General features: G+C 42.3%; 1 protein-coding gene across 1 annotated transcript; it reads right to left on the reverse strand.

The window, feature by feature from the left end:
- Positions 1 to 1,267: 1,267 nt before the first annotated feature.
- Positions 1,268 to 3,284, reverse strand: LOC106407758. Its single transcript, XM_022706618.2, has 2 exons — positions 2,745 to 3,284; positions 1,268 to 2,633 (listed from the first exon to the last, which is right to left on the reverse strand). Exons 1-2 carry the CDS (start codon positions 3,246 to 3,248, stop codon positions 1,761 to 1,763), a joined length of 1,377 nt encoding a protein of 458 aa, XP_022562339.2. The 5' UTR covers positions 3,249 to 3,284; the 3' UTR covers positions 1,268 to 1,760.
- Positions 3,285 to 16,750: the final 13,466 nt, after the last annotated feature.

Raw genomic sequence — 16,750 nt, forward strand, 5'->3', positions numbered from 1 at the left:
CCTTCCCTACGAAATCGTCACTGACAACGGCTCCCAGTTCATCTCTAGCAACTTCCGCGGTTTTCTGGAACGATGGGGGATCCGCTTAAACACGGCGACGCCTCGCTACCCCCAATGCAACGGACAGGCCGAAGCCACCAACAAGACAATCCTGGATGGTATCAAAAAACGCTTGGATCTCAAAAAGGGACATTGGGCCGACGAGTTAGATGGAGTTCTTTGGTCACACAGAACGACCCTACGGAGTGCGACCGGTCAAACACCATTTTCTCTGGCATACGGAGTCGAGGCTACGGCTCCGGCGGAAGTCAACGTTACAAGTCTTCGCCGAGCGAAGATGCCGCACAAAGAAGAACTCAACAGAGAAATGCTATGTGACGCCTTGGACGCAATCGAAGAACGAAGAGACCATGCGCTGCTCCGAATCCAGAACTACCAACATCTGGCCGAATCTTATTACAACAAGAAGGTTCGCGCTCGACCGTTAGAACTCAACGATCAATTCCTTCGCAAAGTATTCGAAAACACGAAAGAGTGGAAGGCCGGCAAGTTGGGAACAAACTGGGAAGGACCATACAAGATAGTCGAGATCGTTAAGCCTGGTGTCTATCAATTGGAAACCTCCGCCGGCGACCCAGTACCAGTACCACGAGCGTGGAACGCCGCCAACCTTCGTAAGTACCTCATTTGACCGTCTTCCCAAAAAAAAAAAAAAAAAAAAAAGCGAATGGCCTTACCATCACTTTCGCTTAGAGCCGAGCGAATGACAATACATCACTTTCGCCCAGCTCGGGAGCGAATGACCTTACCATCACTTTCGCTTAGAGCCGAGCGAATGACAATACGTCACTTTTGCCCAGCTCCAGACAGATGACACCACGTCACTTCTGTCCAAACACCGAATGAGCACGTCTTCGTCACTTTTGCCTTAACTTATGGTGAATGACTAAGACGCCGTTTGGGCAAATCGAACTACGATTGGCTTGATCCCTTTACCAGGGGTACGTAGGCAGCCTGTCATCAGGTCCAGCCATACTCCAAACAAAAAAAAAACAAATACATAGGTTGGAGTCCTCACCAAAGGCACCGCGCGAACGCTTGTATGTCACTTCCGATCGACTCGGATAACTACACATCGCACGGCCCGGACTCACCATCAGCATCAATGGCAAATCCGTGATAAAGCCCCATCAACAGGAGCTTCTCGGTCCTCCACTTTTGAGGCCAAACTCGCCTAATTGGAGTACTCGCCTAATTGGAGTACTCGCCAAAGACATGGCGCGAACGAAAGCTTCTCACAGCTCCATCAACGGAAGCTTCTCGCGGGTTTAAAACCCCGTCATTTGCTCGACGGCCAAAGAAGCCTGAGATCATACATACACGACGACCACCAAGAAGCTCGAGCTTAAGTTCAAAGATCAACGGGCTCATTGCGCCAAAGTTCTTTTCGATCCTAAGATAAGTTCGCACATTGCTCGCAACTAGTCGTGGTCGCTTCTCTAGCAGCCTTGCTCCAAAGGCTAATCTGCTCTTTGTCAAAAAGATGCTGAGATAACATATTACATAGAACTTAAAGGGAGAGCGTCTGAAACTAGGAGAATAAAGAAGATCCAAAAGATACAACAACGGTTTCAAACCAAATGCAACAGCAAGCGGCCGACCAAAAGGAACAGAGTTCGGAGGCCATAACAAAAGGTGCTAAATAAAAAAAAACATAAGTAGTAAAACAACAACAGGGTAGCACGATCAACCCTTGAAGACTATTCTTCAATGGCTACTTCCGACGAAACAACACTTCCTGCTTCCGCGACCCTCGCAGGCGCAGGAACCCCGAGACTGTCCTGAGTAACCGCACGACCATCGGACGTGACAGCCGCCGATCGACAGGCAATGGCCGGATCCAGAGCAGCGGTCGAACTCTCACCACAAAGGAAAGGAGATCGAAGAGCCATCGCAGAATCAGAATCAACGGTGCCGAAGGTTGATCCAAACTGGTTCCCATAAGGAAGCAAGTCCCTACGAGGAGGTGAGAGAGCAAGATCGCGCTCCGCGATAACTTCAACACTAACGTTTTCTACCTCTTTCCTGAACTTCTCCTCGTTAGCAGTCAAAAGATCTTTTAGTTGTTGCGGGAAAGACAGTCCCTTGGTCTCCAATAAACTCAACGCGTCCAAGGTTCCAAGAGTTGTACCATGGAGTAGACGCTTCTCCTCCTTTTCATCTCGATCGGCAATATACTTCCGAAATTTGTCGAAACGCCTATTATCCGCAGCAACCACGCAACTTCTCTCGGATAAAAGCTCGCGATTGCGAGATTGTCTCGTGCGATCCATCGCTCTCTTCGTCTTCTCAAGTTCCTCGACCTTCTCCGCCTCTAGCCGAGAAATTATGTCTCGGGCGGTCTCTAACTCCTCCTCAAGATCCGCGGCCGTCTGGATTGCTTGCCGACGCTCGCGGGAATAGCGACCTCCCTCAGCGGCCAGCTCCTTATCCCTATCGTGCTTCTCCTTTCTAGCCGCTTCAAGCCGAGCCTCTTTTATCTTGATTGTCCCTTCCGCTTCCTTAAGATCCAATGTCAACTTCTGCAAAGCTTTTTCGTATTCCATCACGAGAGCATTCTTCCGAGCAGCAGCCTGGACCAAGAGAAAGCCAAAAAAAAAGGATCAATCGATGATAAGAAGATTGTCACCCAAAGGAACAAGATAAGTAAGCAATCAAACACAATCCCTCAGACGAATGTCTACCTCCGCATCCGCACGAAGTGATTCAGCAAATTTGTCTGCAAACGCAAACTCAGAAACAGATAGAGTTGTCTGCATCCCACCGTCGATCGGACGAGTCACCTCACCAGGCTCCCGGGCCTCCCCTCCCGACGACTCATCTCCGGGCGGACCCGTAAAACCCTCTATGGGAGCAACTTCATCACCTTCTTCCACCTCGTCACCACCCATTGGTTCGAGTTGCGTTTGAGCAGCCTCGGTTTCATCTCCATCCAAAGGAGGGTCAGCCGTCACCTCTTTGGAAGACTTAGTCCTCTTTCTCTTTTTCTTCGGCGGACGAACGTCAACGGGTCCCTCGACGCCAGAATCAACTGTAACGATCACCGGCGCTGGCGCCCGATCGATCGATGTATCCGCAACTGCGCTGCCCGTCCCATCCATGTTCGCTGAAGGGCCGAAGTTTTCGTCCCTCAGTTGAGCAGCCAAGATCTCGCTGTAGTCTGGATACACTCTAGAAGGAGTTCCCATGATCGGAAGTTTTAGTCTTTTCTTCCCCTTCGGTTCCTCGGAAGGAATGTCCGCCGCCCAATCGACTGCCAAAACAAAAAGAGAGGGAAAGATATAAAAAAAAAAAAAACAGGAAGAGATAATGACAATCAATTGATTGTTCGAGAAGAGAAAAAAAAAAAAAAAAAATATATATAAAAGAGACGAACCGTTAGCGATGCGTCTTCGTTGACGACAAATTCTTTTGCGGTCAAAGTCCTTCCACTCTTGGGATCGGAGCACGACAATCTTCGGTAAGTCCCTCCGAAAAGCGTCCCAAGGACCAAAGGTGTTTGGATGACCAACTGCAAAAAAGAAAAATTTAAAAGAAAAGTTAGAATCAACCCCACGACGAGGAACAGGTCGACACAAGACGATCTACCAATGCTGCTACTCCATAAAACCCGGCGATCGACTTCTAGCGGGTCAACGAATCCAGCATCGTCTGCTTTGACATAAAAATAAGAGCGCTGCCATCTCTTAGTCTTGATAAGGGGACTGGTAAAGACGTTCAAACCCGACCTCATCTGCACTGAGTAAAGCCCATTTAGTTTTGGCTGAACTTGTGTTAGTTCCTCGAAAATGCGAACAGTCAACGACACGTCAATCTCCGCCGCCATAACCATCAACGCAACAGCGATCCTGATCGCCCCGTTCATAAGCTGACTGATGGTGTTCCCTCGCCGAAAACAATAGGAGGTGATCAAACGAGGAATCGGAAACCACAACCTCGAGTCCTCCCCGAAAAATGATTCGTAAACACAGCAGTATCCGACCGGCGGACTCCACGAACGCTGATCTGATCTCGGGATCATGAAAGTGACGCCGGATGCTCGGTTCGCTTCCATCAACAAGGAAACCCCTTCCAAAGTAGAATGAGTAGGGGCAACGTCACCCCAATCCTGCCCATCTAGTCCCCGCGACCGATCAAACGACGGGGCCAGATCTGGAAGTTCTTCAATTGTTCCATCACAACAAAAACGGAACGGAGTCAGTCGCTCGGTCGGCGAAGGAACAGATCTTCGCGATGACTGCCCCGCAGCCTCGGAGTTGCTCGAGCGCTTTCCGGTGGGCCCAATCTTGGCCGAACGAGAGTCGCGCGCAAGATGCCCAACGCCTCCATCGCCACCACTCGCCACAGAGTGCTCGCGATCGACCATAAGACATCGCTTACCTTCGCTTCCATCAAGCGGTTCTTCAGTACCAGCCCCCGAATCGACGGATCGAACAGCCTTGTCGCCGCAATTAACCCTAATCGCCAGATCCATCCGTTTAAGAGCGATCGATGGCACGCGTAGAGGACCCAAGACCGATCGATCGACTCTCAATCGATCGTGAGAAAAGCCTAATCTGATCAGAAACAACAAACCTTCCTCCTCAACGGGCGATCGACCAATCGATCCCGAAAAAAAAAAAAAAAATGGAAATCGCAAGGGAGAGAGGGAGAAAGGGAGAGAGAAAGTTCCTTTGGGTTTGAAGAGAAGTGAAGAAATAAGAGATTAAGACCTTATTTATAGCTAAAATAACGGGCTTTGGAGATAATACTGTTATTAGGCCTTTTCGGGCCCAGATTATTACACTCAGATCCTGTTATTAGGCCAACGAGGGCGACGCTCCAGACTTCCGCGCGATATGCGGCATAAGAGGCGACCAATCGATAGGAAAAGACCAGACGGTCAATGGATCGCCAAAGGGAATCGTGAAAACATCAGGGTTGTTCGTTGATTGCCTGATCACCTAGGGCGGCGGTTGTCTAACCGATCAATGAACTCCAACAATAGACAAGACCGAATCCATTATCCTCAGAACCAATTCATGACATTCCACTGCGAAGACCAATGTTTATTCGCAAGCGGACTGGGGGGGGGCTTACTGTTAGAGAGGAATTTAGCATTCTCACACAAGGCCCGTTGGTTAATAAGATTCGGACCAATCTTATCAGGAGACTAACCAGGATCTAACATGACGATCGGTGTTGGGATCCAAGCTAATCATTTGGGCCTCCCGATCAACTGGATCAGTCTTGGATCATCAGGCCATCGCTCGATCGACTCAGCCTCACGATCAAATGACCGACTGGACCAGTATCGGCCCATCAAGCTATCGCTCGGCTGGACAGCCCATTAAACATCAAATTAAGCCCAAACTGCCAGGGCGAACGAGTGAGAGACATGTAGAGCCTATAAAAGGAGAACAAATGGAAGGAAGGAAGGGATCCGCAAATAGACACTAAGAGATTGACGGCAAGATCTAGGGTTTACGATCAATCGCCTTGCTTAGTGTTTCTGTCTGAGCCTTTCAACAAAGCTCCGACCTTTTTCCTTCTTTCTCTAATCTCTTTGTAACCTCGATTGTTTACCTCATATTGTGAATAGAACGTCTTTGTAAGACCCACTAAAACCGAGTTCATTTCACTATCATTCAACCTACCAAACTCGTATTCAACAATATGGATGATCAGGTGGTAGGAATCTCCTGTGACAGTCAAACCAACACGTTTTCCTTCCGTGTTTTAGTTGGAAAGCATCAGTGTTATCTTGACAATATGGACATGATAGCCTTTCATGCGTTGTCCATCCAGACAACATACCATATGCTGAAAAATCACTTATTGTCCACATTAGTACTGCCCGCATTTGAAAGTTTTCTTTACACGAAACATCGTATGTTTCAGCACCTTGAGCCCATAGTTGTTGCAACTCATATATTAGTGGCTGAAGAAACACATCAAGTGAACTCTTAGGATGCTCTGGTCCGGGAACGAGAATCGAGAGAAACAAAAACTCTCGTCGCAAGCACAAGTTTGGGGGTAGGTTGTATGGTGTAAGAATGACGGGCCATAGAGAATACTGTCTTCCACTCTTCCCAAACGGACTGAAACCATCAGTACATAATCCAAGGTAGACATTTCTTCTCTCATACGCAAAGTCGGGATACTTTGATTGGAAATGCTTCAACGCTTTTGCATCTGAAGGATGTCTGATATCACCATCTGTTGAGTGCTCCGCATGCCATCTCATTGGTTGCGCTGTGCGTTCAGACAGATACAACCTCTGCAACCTTTCCGTCAAAGGCAAATACCACATCCTTTTATATGGCACTGGAACTCTTCCACTCGTATCTTTATAACGAGGCTTTCCACAAAATTTGCATGTAACCCGCTGTTCATCCGCCCTCCAATAAATCATGCAGTTGTCGCTGCATATATCTATTACCTGATACGATAAACCAAGACCAGCTACGAGTTTCTGAACCTCGTAGTATGAACCAGGAGCTACATTATCCTCGGGTAGAATACCTTTTACAAAATCAGCAATCGCATCCACACAGTCTTCAGCCAAATTATAATTTGTTTTAATGCCCATCAATCTTGTAGCAGATGATAAAGCTGAATGACCATCTCTGCAACTTTCGTACAATGGTTGCTTTCCAGCATCCAACATATCATAAAATCTCATAGCTTGTGCATTGGGTAAATCTTCCCCTCTAAAATGATCATTTACCATATGCTCAGTACCTACACCATAATCTACATCCGTTCTAATTGGTTCTTATAATCTAACCGCTGGCTGAGGTTCGCTAGTACTACCATGTTCATAATCAGTTTCCCCATGATGATACCAAATTTTGTAACTTCGTGTAAACCCACTCAAATATAGATGAGTCCATACATCCCACTCTTTAATAACCTTTCTATTTTTACAATTAGAGCAAGGACATCTTAACATACCTGTTTTTGCTTCCGGTTGTCGGTGAACTAACCCCATGAATTCGGTTATACCTCGTTGGTATTCTTCCGTAAGCAATCTCGTGTTCGGATCCAAATGAGGTCGATCGATCCAAGAACGAAAATAATTTGAAGAAGACATGTTTTTTATGAATCAAATTCGTGTGTAAAGAGAGTAAGAGGGAGGATGAAGATATGAAGTGAATGAAGAGGAAGAGGGGTGCTTGTATTTATATTTAAAATCCTGCCGACAGACCGAGGAAATTCCGACGGAATTCCGACGGAAACAGCTAGTTCGTCGGAATTTCCTCGGAATTTTTAAAATCCCCCAACGGCTTTCTAACGGCTATAATATATCCTCGGAATTCATCGGTTTTTTCCGAGGAATACGTTTTTCCTCGGTATTCCATAAGAATATTCCGACGGATTAGTATTTCCTCGGAATTCCGTCGGTATATTCCGAGGAAATTCCGAGGAAACCAAATTTTGTGTTTCCTCGGAAATTCCTCGGGATATTCCGAGGATTTCATTTTCCGTCGGAATGTCCGTCAGAATACCGATGTTTTCTTGTAGTGACAGTCCAATCTTAATTTTTTTTATATGCTATTGGTTGTTCCGGTCAGTCTAGTGGAACGCACAAAATCCAACTTTAGTTTTAAATTTCTATAACGTTACATAATTCGCAGATAAATATACCAAATTATATTTAATAGTAGATATTCAAGAAAATGCAATCTACTCGCCAAATATACAAAAACTCTATAATCTAAAGTATGTTCGTTCGGCTATTTTATTTGGATGCACGTGTCTTAGAAGTTGATTTCAGTTAAAAATTGTATCCAAATATTGCATATGGATATAAATAAATTTGCATCTCAAAATTCGAGAACTATGTGTTTTTTGTATTTGGATAGCAAATGAAAACAAAATCTAGATGTTTCATCCCAATGATGTGTGAGCATATGTTAAAGAGATGAGGAAGATTACAAAGTGGAGAATGAAGATGGAGGTAATGTGAATTACCGTTGTAAACTTTCATCATACTTGACAACGATCAAAAGTTGGTCCTCAGAACAAAATTTATGGTAATCTACATTAATGGACTAATCAGATTTTTTTTGTCAAAGCAAAAATGGATATTTTTTAAAATTTCATCCCATTCGTGTAGTAAATTCATGTACTACACATACTTGATTAACACATGATCTTTACGTAAGAACGACATACATGTTTGAACATGTCGAACAATTATTTATGTGTTGCTCAAATATTTCTTATTAACCAAGTACGTGAAATCAATGAAAATCAACTCGCATTGTTAAAGAGAGGTGTGACTACTTCGTGTTCTTTTTTGTGTAACACGAAGAGTGTTTAACTCATAGAAAGATTGTTTTCAGTAATGTGTTAAAGTGAAATAGCTTGTTTTATAGTCTAACATCTTCAATATTTTAATCTATGAGCAATAAATAATTCAGAATTTATTTTCATTGTAATTGTTTCAACATGGGGTATCTAGAGGATATGACTTTCCATCAACGAGTTTTAAATGATTCATCTCCATGAAACTGAAATCGAGATCTAGCACACAAAAGGAAATCATAAGAAAGGAGAAAAGAACTGATCTATATGTAAAGTTTATCAATGGTTGGCATACTTTGGAATGTGGTCAAGACGCCTCTCTAACAAATTCTTCGACCGCCGCTTTGATCTGTGTGTGGAAACGAGTCCAAACAAGAAGGATTTAAGGTTTTATTGTGATGGAGTAGCAAAAGGGTATTATGACCCTTTTTAGAATATATGTTGTTGTATTTTGTTTTGGTGTATATGTAGATTTTATTGATATAGAATTATATCAATAATTTTTTAAGCACTAAGTATAAAGCTCTAGAAAAGTTGATTTCTAAAGATAATATATTTATTATTTTAATTTTTGGGCTGCAACTTTAAATTATACCAATTACCCCCAACATCTCTTTGTGTCTCTTTAGTTTCTCAGATAACTAAGAATTCATCTGGAACATTTACAATTTATTTTAGAATCCTAAACTTAAATATCTATAACTATGTTTTAACTACAATCAAGACATATTTGTAGAGCGGATCCTAGAAGTTTGTTGGCTAGAAGCCAAACACAATTATTAGGCCTGTAACACTCGAACACATGACCTCATCAAGCTCACATTGGCTTGGCCCGCTTCCGTTCAAGGCCGGCTGTGAAGACTCGTTTGGTGGATGTGTGATGATGTCTCTTTGGCTGCTCCTAAAATTGTTCTTCCACTTCATTTGGATTTGATCGAATAATAACAATTGAGCTTTCACCTTTATTAACCACAATACATGAATCAATAGTGTGTGTAATGTTAACATACATTATCAATTCACAACAAAACAATCATGTTAATCAGTACACAATAATGTTATACCTTCATCATCACACATAACCATGCATTAAAGAACAAGCACAATTTTTTTTGGATGTTACTAGGCAACAATTTACTATAGTATTTTCTTATAACATAAGATCTCATACTAAAAGAAGATTCAAGAACCACCATAGTGATATGAATGCAAAACACGTCCATTAAAGAGCCAAAATAGTATCGATTTTCTTTTTAGTACTCCAAAACATTCAAGTTAGGATGATTCGTCATATCTAACTTTAGATCTTCCAAATACATATCCAAAACTTACCTTTTTCTTCCATATGGTTTGGAACATCATCAAAATCGAACAAATTTTGTATAATTTGAAACTTTAACAAATAACTATCTAATCAACAAAAGTAAATTAAATCACTTAAACTGAGAACTTCCATCTTCCACATCCAAATTCTCTCTTCTTCTTTTATCAACACGAGATACTACTCTTATGAAACTCACAATATGAGGTAAATAATTTTTCTCCTATACTCTTCAAAAAGTTTATAAAGCTGATTCTTAAGGTGTTCTATCTTTTCTTTGGAAGTGAATATATCAAGTTCATTATAACAACGGTTCTAAATTCTGATTTTTATCTTTAGGATCAAATACATCATCCATTGCAAGAATAATGTTATATTGTTTCATGTATTTATCAAACTTTTTTCTCATCTTAGAAATTATCTTTCTAACGGTGTTATTTTCACTGCTCATGTTCAATCTAACAAACATTGAATCACATGTTCCAAATATTAGTTTGATGTGGGATAAATTGTCCTAGACATTAGAGTGGTCATTTGGTAAAAAAAAAAACATCAAAATCTCATAACTATTGTCGTCTTTCATTTTTTGGGACAATGTTTGTAGCTTTTATCAACCACTTGAAACCTATTCAAATCATGCTCATACTTCAAAGCTTTCTCAAGCGTCAAGTAAGTTGAATTCCATCTATGATCACTTTTTATACAATCTAAGAGTGCAATCATTTTTGGTGTTGAAGTTTAGAAATACTCCACAGTATCTCAAATCTTAGACAATGCACCACTAATAACATCTAAACCATCTTGTACTATAAAGTTTAAGATGTGAGCACATCACTACGCACATAAAAAAATTTCCCTTTTGTACACCATATTATCATCCAAATTCAGCATATCCTTCAAATTTTCTTGCGTACAATCATTAGCTATGACATTATCTACTTTTAAGGAGAACATTTGCTGATAAAAAAAGTGAACATTTTTTTCTCTATTTCCCATTTTTCTAAAGCATTTTTGACCCAAAAACAAGCATCATGAACTTTATTAACTAAATCAGTTGTGTGTGGAAGAAGCTTATCACATAATGACAAAATTATGCTATGCAATATCCACTTTGCATCAACATAAGGACATTCAAAACTATATCTCCATCTCTATAGATTGAAGCAATCCAACAATCATAAGTTAAACATAACTTTTGAATTTTTTCTAACTTATCAAATCCACTAATCCATTAAATCTACTTATTCATTAACATACAAAATCTTTTACCCATTAAGATGTTGGATTGGTTTGGATATATCTATTAGTTTAAACCTATTTTGACAATTCTATTTGTAGCTAATATATAATATTATTGTAGCTTCAAATTTGAGGTAAAGTTATAATTCTCCATATTTAAAGTATCAAAATTGAGGTAAAGTTAGAATTTCTATTATTGCAGTCTCATCATCAGTTAAATTTATTTTAAAATTACACGACCATTTTTTCTATTAATAATTCGTTACCTTTACCATTTAATATCATATAATCTAACTTTCATAAAAATATTGATTGTGGAATTTATTTGAATTTTATTATTATAAACTAGTAAGTCTTATATATGATTTATATGTTGTAAAAGAATATCAAATAGGGTTAACTATATATATGTCTATTTAAACAATCATTTTATGGAGGGGAAAGAATGGAGACGGCGTCAACCCTAGCACGAGACGGCGACGGCGAAAATTCCCCTTTGGATGGTGATGTTCGTGAGATCTCTAGGCCGATATCGGATCTGGAGATGCTGACATTAGGAGAAAACTGTTTTAAGGAACAGGAGGCGGCGAAGAAAATCGTCTCTGTTCCAATCAACGGAGAATCGTCAGAAGGGAGGGAGATTGTCACGACGTCGGAGGGAACTGAGGCAATGGCTCAGTTGGTGGAGCGATCCTTCGCATGGACGAAGAAGTAGAGTGGTGGAGTAGCGCCGAAGGCTTCAAATGAAATCACAAATGGCGTAGCCTCAATGGAGATACCAGAAGAGATTTTTGATGAAGCAGAGCTGCTCTAGAAGAGCTATGCGGTGGGGTTTTTCATTGGAGATGCACCACATGTAGGATCGATTCATGCTACTATCAAACGTATTTGGGCATCACCGAAGGGAGGTTCGAAGATTGATGTTCAATTCATTGAAAAGAACACGGTGTTGTTTCGTATTGATAACAGTCAGATGAGAGTCATGGTCATTCAGAGGAAATACTGGCACATTGCTGACATTCCTTTGGTTGTTAACGTCTGGTCTCCGCAAGAGGCTCTTAACCCTCTGGATCTTTCGTCGATGCCTCTGTGGGTTGACCTGAGGGGTGTCCCAAATAACCTCTATTCCCATAAGGGGCTGAAGTGTTTGTGTAAGGCAACTGGCAAGTTTGTGAAACTCCATCCTACCACCGAGAAGTGTGTTCGATTGGATGTGGCTAGGGTTCTTGTGAAAGTCAATCTTCACCAGGAATTGGTGGAAAAGATCTCGTTTCAAGACAAGGAAGGTAACCTAAGGGAGATTGAAGTTGCTTACCCATGGCTACCTCCATGGTGTAGTGTATGCAGAGGTAGGGACATAAGGGGCAGGACTGCTTGAGTAAGGATGTTAGGATATTACGCAAACAAAGTGTGCACGGAGGAGGTTCAGAGTTTGCTACTGTGTCGCAAGACGAGGATATAGTTGGTCGTAAGGAAGGAAATGTGATTGAGGATCTGTTGCATAATCTGGAGGCCGTTACGCCACAGGCTGCTCAGAAAGCTCTGCTTGTTTCAAATGTTGCTCTTTCGGGGTCAGAAACTGTTATGCCTAGTCTAGAAAAGGACCTACTTCCAAAAATGAAGGAGGATATGCAGACCATAGAGCTAATTGAGCCTAAAACAGAGGGGTTTCTTGCAGTAGGTTGTTGGGAAGCTGGTCATGGAAAGATGCAGGGTGGGAATTGCGTGGAAGATGAGGTTCTTGTAGTCTCGCCATCTCGGTTCAGCCCTTTACAGGATATTGAAGAGGATGAGGAGGAAATAGTAGAGGAGTTTGCAAAAGAAATGGAAGAGGGGGAGACATTGGAGGGAAAAACTGAGGGGAAGAGTTCGCAAAACCCACAGGTGGCTAGTCGAGGGATGAAAACTACAAATGGATCAACTCAGAAGCAAGCTCGTTCCAGAGTGATCCATACCAGAGATCTACTACATGTGGGTAAGCAAGGAACTACAAAGAAGTCTTCCGTTAGGAAGATATGACGTTTTTTTTTGCATGGAATATGCGTGGCTTCAACATGCCATGCAAGCATAGAGCCCTCCGATCGTGGCTACAAACAGAAAAAAACTTATTTTTGGTTGTCTAATGGAGACAAGGGTACATAGAGACAATCATCAGCGATGTTTGGTTGCGGCTATGCCACAATGGCAATCGTAAACGAATTATGACTACCACCCTTTGGGAAGAATTTGGGTATGCTGGAGTGATCAGCTTGTTGTGACGAGGCTACATATGAGTGCGCAAGTTATCACCTGTGCAATACAAAATCCTAGTACGGGGGAGCAGTTCATATGTTCTGCTATCTATGCTTACAATACCGCTGCTGAGAGGATGCAAATTTGGGAGGAGCTTCGAGGCACGAGGGCTGCTTATGGTCACCTATCACTACCATGTATTTTGCTAGGGGATTTTAATGAGACTTTATCATCCAGCAAACATTCTAAAGCTTTGGATTATCGTACTGACCAAACCGGAATTAGGCACTTTCAGGAAACCATAACTGACTGCTCTTTGTTGGATTTACCTTACACCGGAGCCATGTTCACATGGTTGAACAAAAGAGAGGAGGACCCTATTGGTAAGAAACTAGATAGAGCGCTAGTGAATCAAGACTGGTTGACCCGCTACCCTCAATCGAGTGCTCATTTTGATGCTGGTGGCATTTCAGACCATGCCAGATGTTTGATTCGTCTGACTGGAGCTACAAACGAAGTTAGGAAACCATTTCGTTTCTTTAATTACTTGACGGAGCATTCTGATTTCTTGCCCACTATCAAGGAGGTATGAGATACTTTTGGTCCTCTATTTCACTCTAGATTAGCTCTCACCAGATTCCATCAGAAGTTGAAGCTACTCAAGCAACCCCTCCGTGAACTGAATAGAACACACTATGGTGACCTTCCAGCCCGTACAAAGCAGGCTTATGAAGAGTTATGTGAGTGGCAGAATAAAGTGCTTGCAGATCCCACCCCAGGAAATTTTGCTGGAGCAGCGGCTACGGCGGAAAGGTGGAATCGTTTGGCTCGGATAGAATAAAAGTTTTTCAGGCAGAAGTCATGTGTTCACTGGCTCCAAACTGGGGATCAGAACACAAAATTCTTTCATGCTATGGTTCAGACGAGCAGCTAGAAACACCATACGGAGTTTGACAAATGCACAAGGAGATGTACTCACATCCCTTCCTGATATTAAGAAAGAGGCGGTTAGTCATTTCCAAACCTTCTTGCAGAGTCAGGACACTGCTACTGAAGCTGTCTCTGTGGCCTCCCTTCAAGATTTGCTTACGTATCGATGTACCAGCGAAGCAGCATCAGTACTGGTGGGACCAGTTACAGCCACTGAAATTAAGCAGGCTCTTCATACGCTGCCAATTGATAAGGTCTCGGGACCTGATGGGTTCACTTAGGAATTATTTGTTGCTGTCTGGCCAATCTTGGGAAGGGATTTCATAGTTGCAGTGCAGTCCTTCTTCTTTTATGGTTTCATGCCGACAGGGGTTAATGCCACAATCCTCTCCTTAGTTCCGAAGGTTACCCCTCCCCAGACGATGAAAGACGTCAGACCTAGTGCCTGCTGCAACTTCCTGTATAAGGTGATTTCGAAAATCCTAGCTAACATGATGAAGGTAATCTTTCCCGATGCAATTGAGACTAACCAGTGTGCGTTTATAACCGAGCGGCTTCTCCTGGAAAATATCTTGCTTGCATCTGAGCTAGTCAATGGATACCATAAGAATGGGAACGCAGAGAAATGTGCCATTAAGTTTGATATATCAAAGGCCTTTGATACAGTCAAATGGTCCTTTATCATTGCGGTGTTGCAGGCAATGGGACTTCCGACTCAGTTCATCCATTGGATCAGGCTGTGTATATCTACTGCTTCATTCTTAGTATCTGTAAACAGTAGTTTGGAGGGGTTTTTCACGAGTGCGAGAGGCATTCGTCAAGGCTGCTCTCTCTCACCTTACCCTTACGTCATTCTCAGTAATGTATTGTCGAAGCTTTTGAATGAAGCAGCAGAGGCAGGAGTTTTCGCATATCATCCTCAGTGTCAAGGGGTGAAACTCACCCATCTGAGCTTCGCTGATGACATATTGGTCTTCACCAATGGCACATCTGAGTCGCTTCTGGGAGTTATTGAGGTCATGAACCGGTTTGCTTGTATGTCTGGGCTCCGAATAAATGTGGCCAAGTCTTCACTCTATGCTTCTGGAAGGAATCTGGCACCAATACTAGGCACGGCTTTGGATTTGAATATTGGAGTAGGCACTTTGCCTATACGTTATTTGGGCATGCCATTAACGACCAAGTCCCTTACTAGCCATGACTATGAGCCATTGATAGATAAGATTCAAGGAAGAATGCTTTGCTGGTGTAATAAAAACCTCTCCTTCGTAGGTAGGTTGCAACTTATTAAATCTGTCATATCTAGTACAGTTAATTTCTGGAGCTCAGCCTTCATCTTGCCTGCTAAGTGTCTAGACACTATTGAGAGTATGTGTAGCGCTTTTCTATGGTCTGGATCACCTACACAAACTCATAAGGAAAGGTAAGATGGGAAGATCTCTGTTTACCGAAGGAAGAGGGAGGGCTTAGGATCAAGAGACTGCGAGATACGGCTAAGGCTTTCGCCATGAAGCTAATTTGGAGGATTTTCACTCAATCTTCTTCACTTTGGGTTAGTTGGGTGAAGCATTATCTGCTTCGTTATAATTCATTTTGGGACGTTAGAGATGACACAAAGGGGTCATGGATATGGAGAAAGCTTCTCAAGCTAAGGAATGTAGCTTACCACTTTCTTAAAGTCGACATAAGAGATGGTCAGAGCAGTCACTTCTGGTTTGACAACTGGACAGGGAAGGGTCGCTTGATAGATATCACATGAGCTATAGGCACTACTTACCTGGGTGTAGTGGGACATGCTAGAGTTAGCGATGCTGGGAACACAGTGGGATGGAGAATCAGAGGACAAAAGAGTAGGCATTTTGGTGAAATCCATCAAAGTATCATGGCGCTGGCACCACCTAATCCTGAAAGCGAAACTGATATATTTTTGTGGAAACATGGGGAAGACAATTATCAGGCCACTTTCTCTGCCTCAAAAACTTGGGACCAATTGCGAGTTAAGAAGCCTAAAGTTGCTTGGAGTCGAGTGGTGTGGTTCTCACAAGGAGTCCCTCGATTTTCCTTTATCACCTGGTTAACCGTTAAAAACAGATTGTCAACAGGGGATCGAATGAGGCAATGGGGTCTGGTGCAGGGTTGTGTGCTTTGTGGGGAACGAGATGAGACAAGAGACCACCTCTTCTTCGCATGTCCATATTCCTATACAGTTTGGGAAGGCCTTGCAAGACGATTAATGGGAAGAGGAATCAACCCAGATTGACATTGGACTATCAATCATTTGCAGTGACTGAGGGAGAAGAGAATGAACACTATTCTCGCAAAGATGTTACTGCAGAGTGTGATTTACCATCTGTGGAGAGAACGTAATGCGAGACGACATCACCAAACATGGACAACCACTGATCAACTAAGAAGGGTCATTGACAAGGCCGTTAGGAACAAAATTGTGTCATTACAGTACAAGTTTGATCACAAATCTGGAGGTCTCCTCCAGAGATGGTTTGAGGTTACCACATAGATCAGATATTTTTTTCTTTTCTACCATAAGAGTAGAAAGTTTATAGTCTAGAGGTTGGGTTTGTATATAACATTTTTTAACTGATCAATAAATTTCAAATTTCATCAAAAAAAAACAATCATTTTATACTAGTGTTAAAAAGTCTTTGTCATTTACTC

Source organism: Brassica napus, chromosome C7 (genome assembly GCF_020379485.1).
Source record: "Brassica napus cultivar Da-Ae chromosome C7, Da-Ae, whole genome shotgun sequence".
NCBI lineage: Eukaryota > Viridiplantae > Streptophyta > Magnoliopsida > Brassicales > Brassicaceae > Brassica > Brassica napus.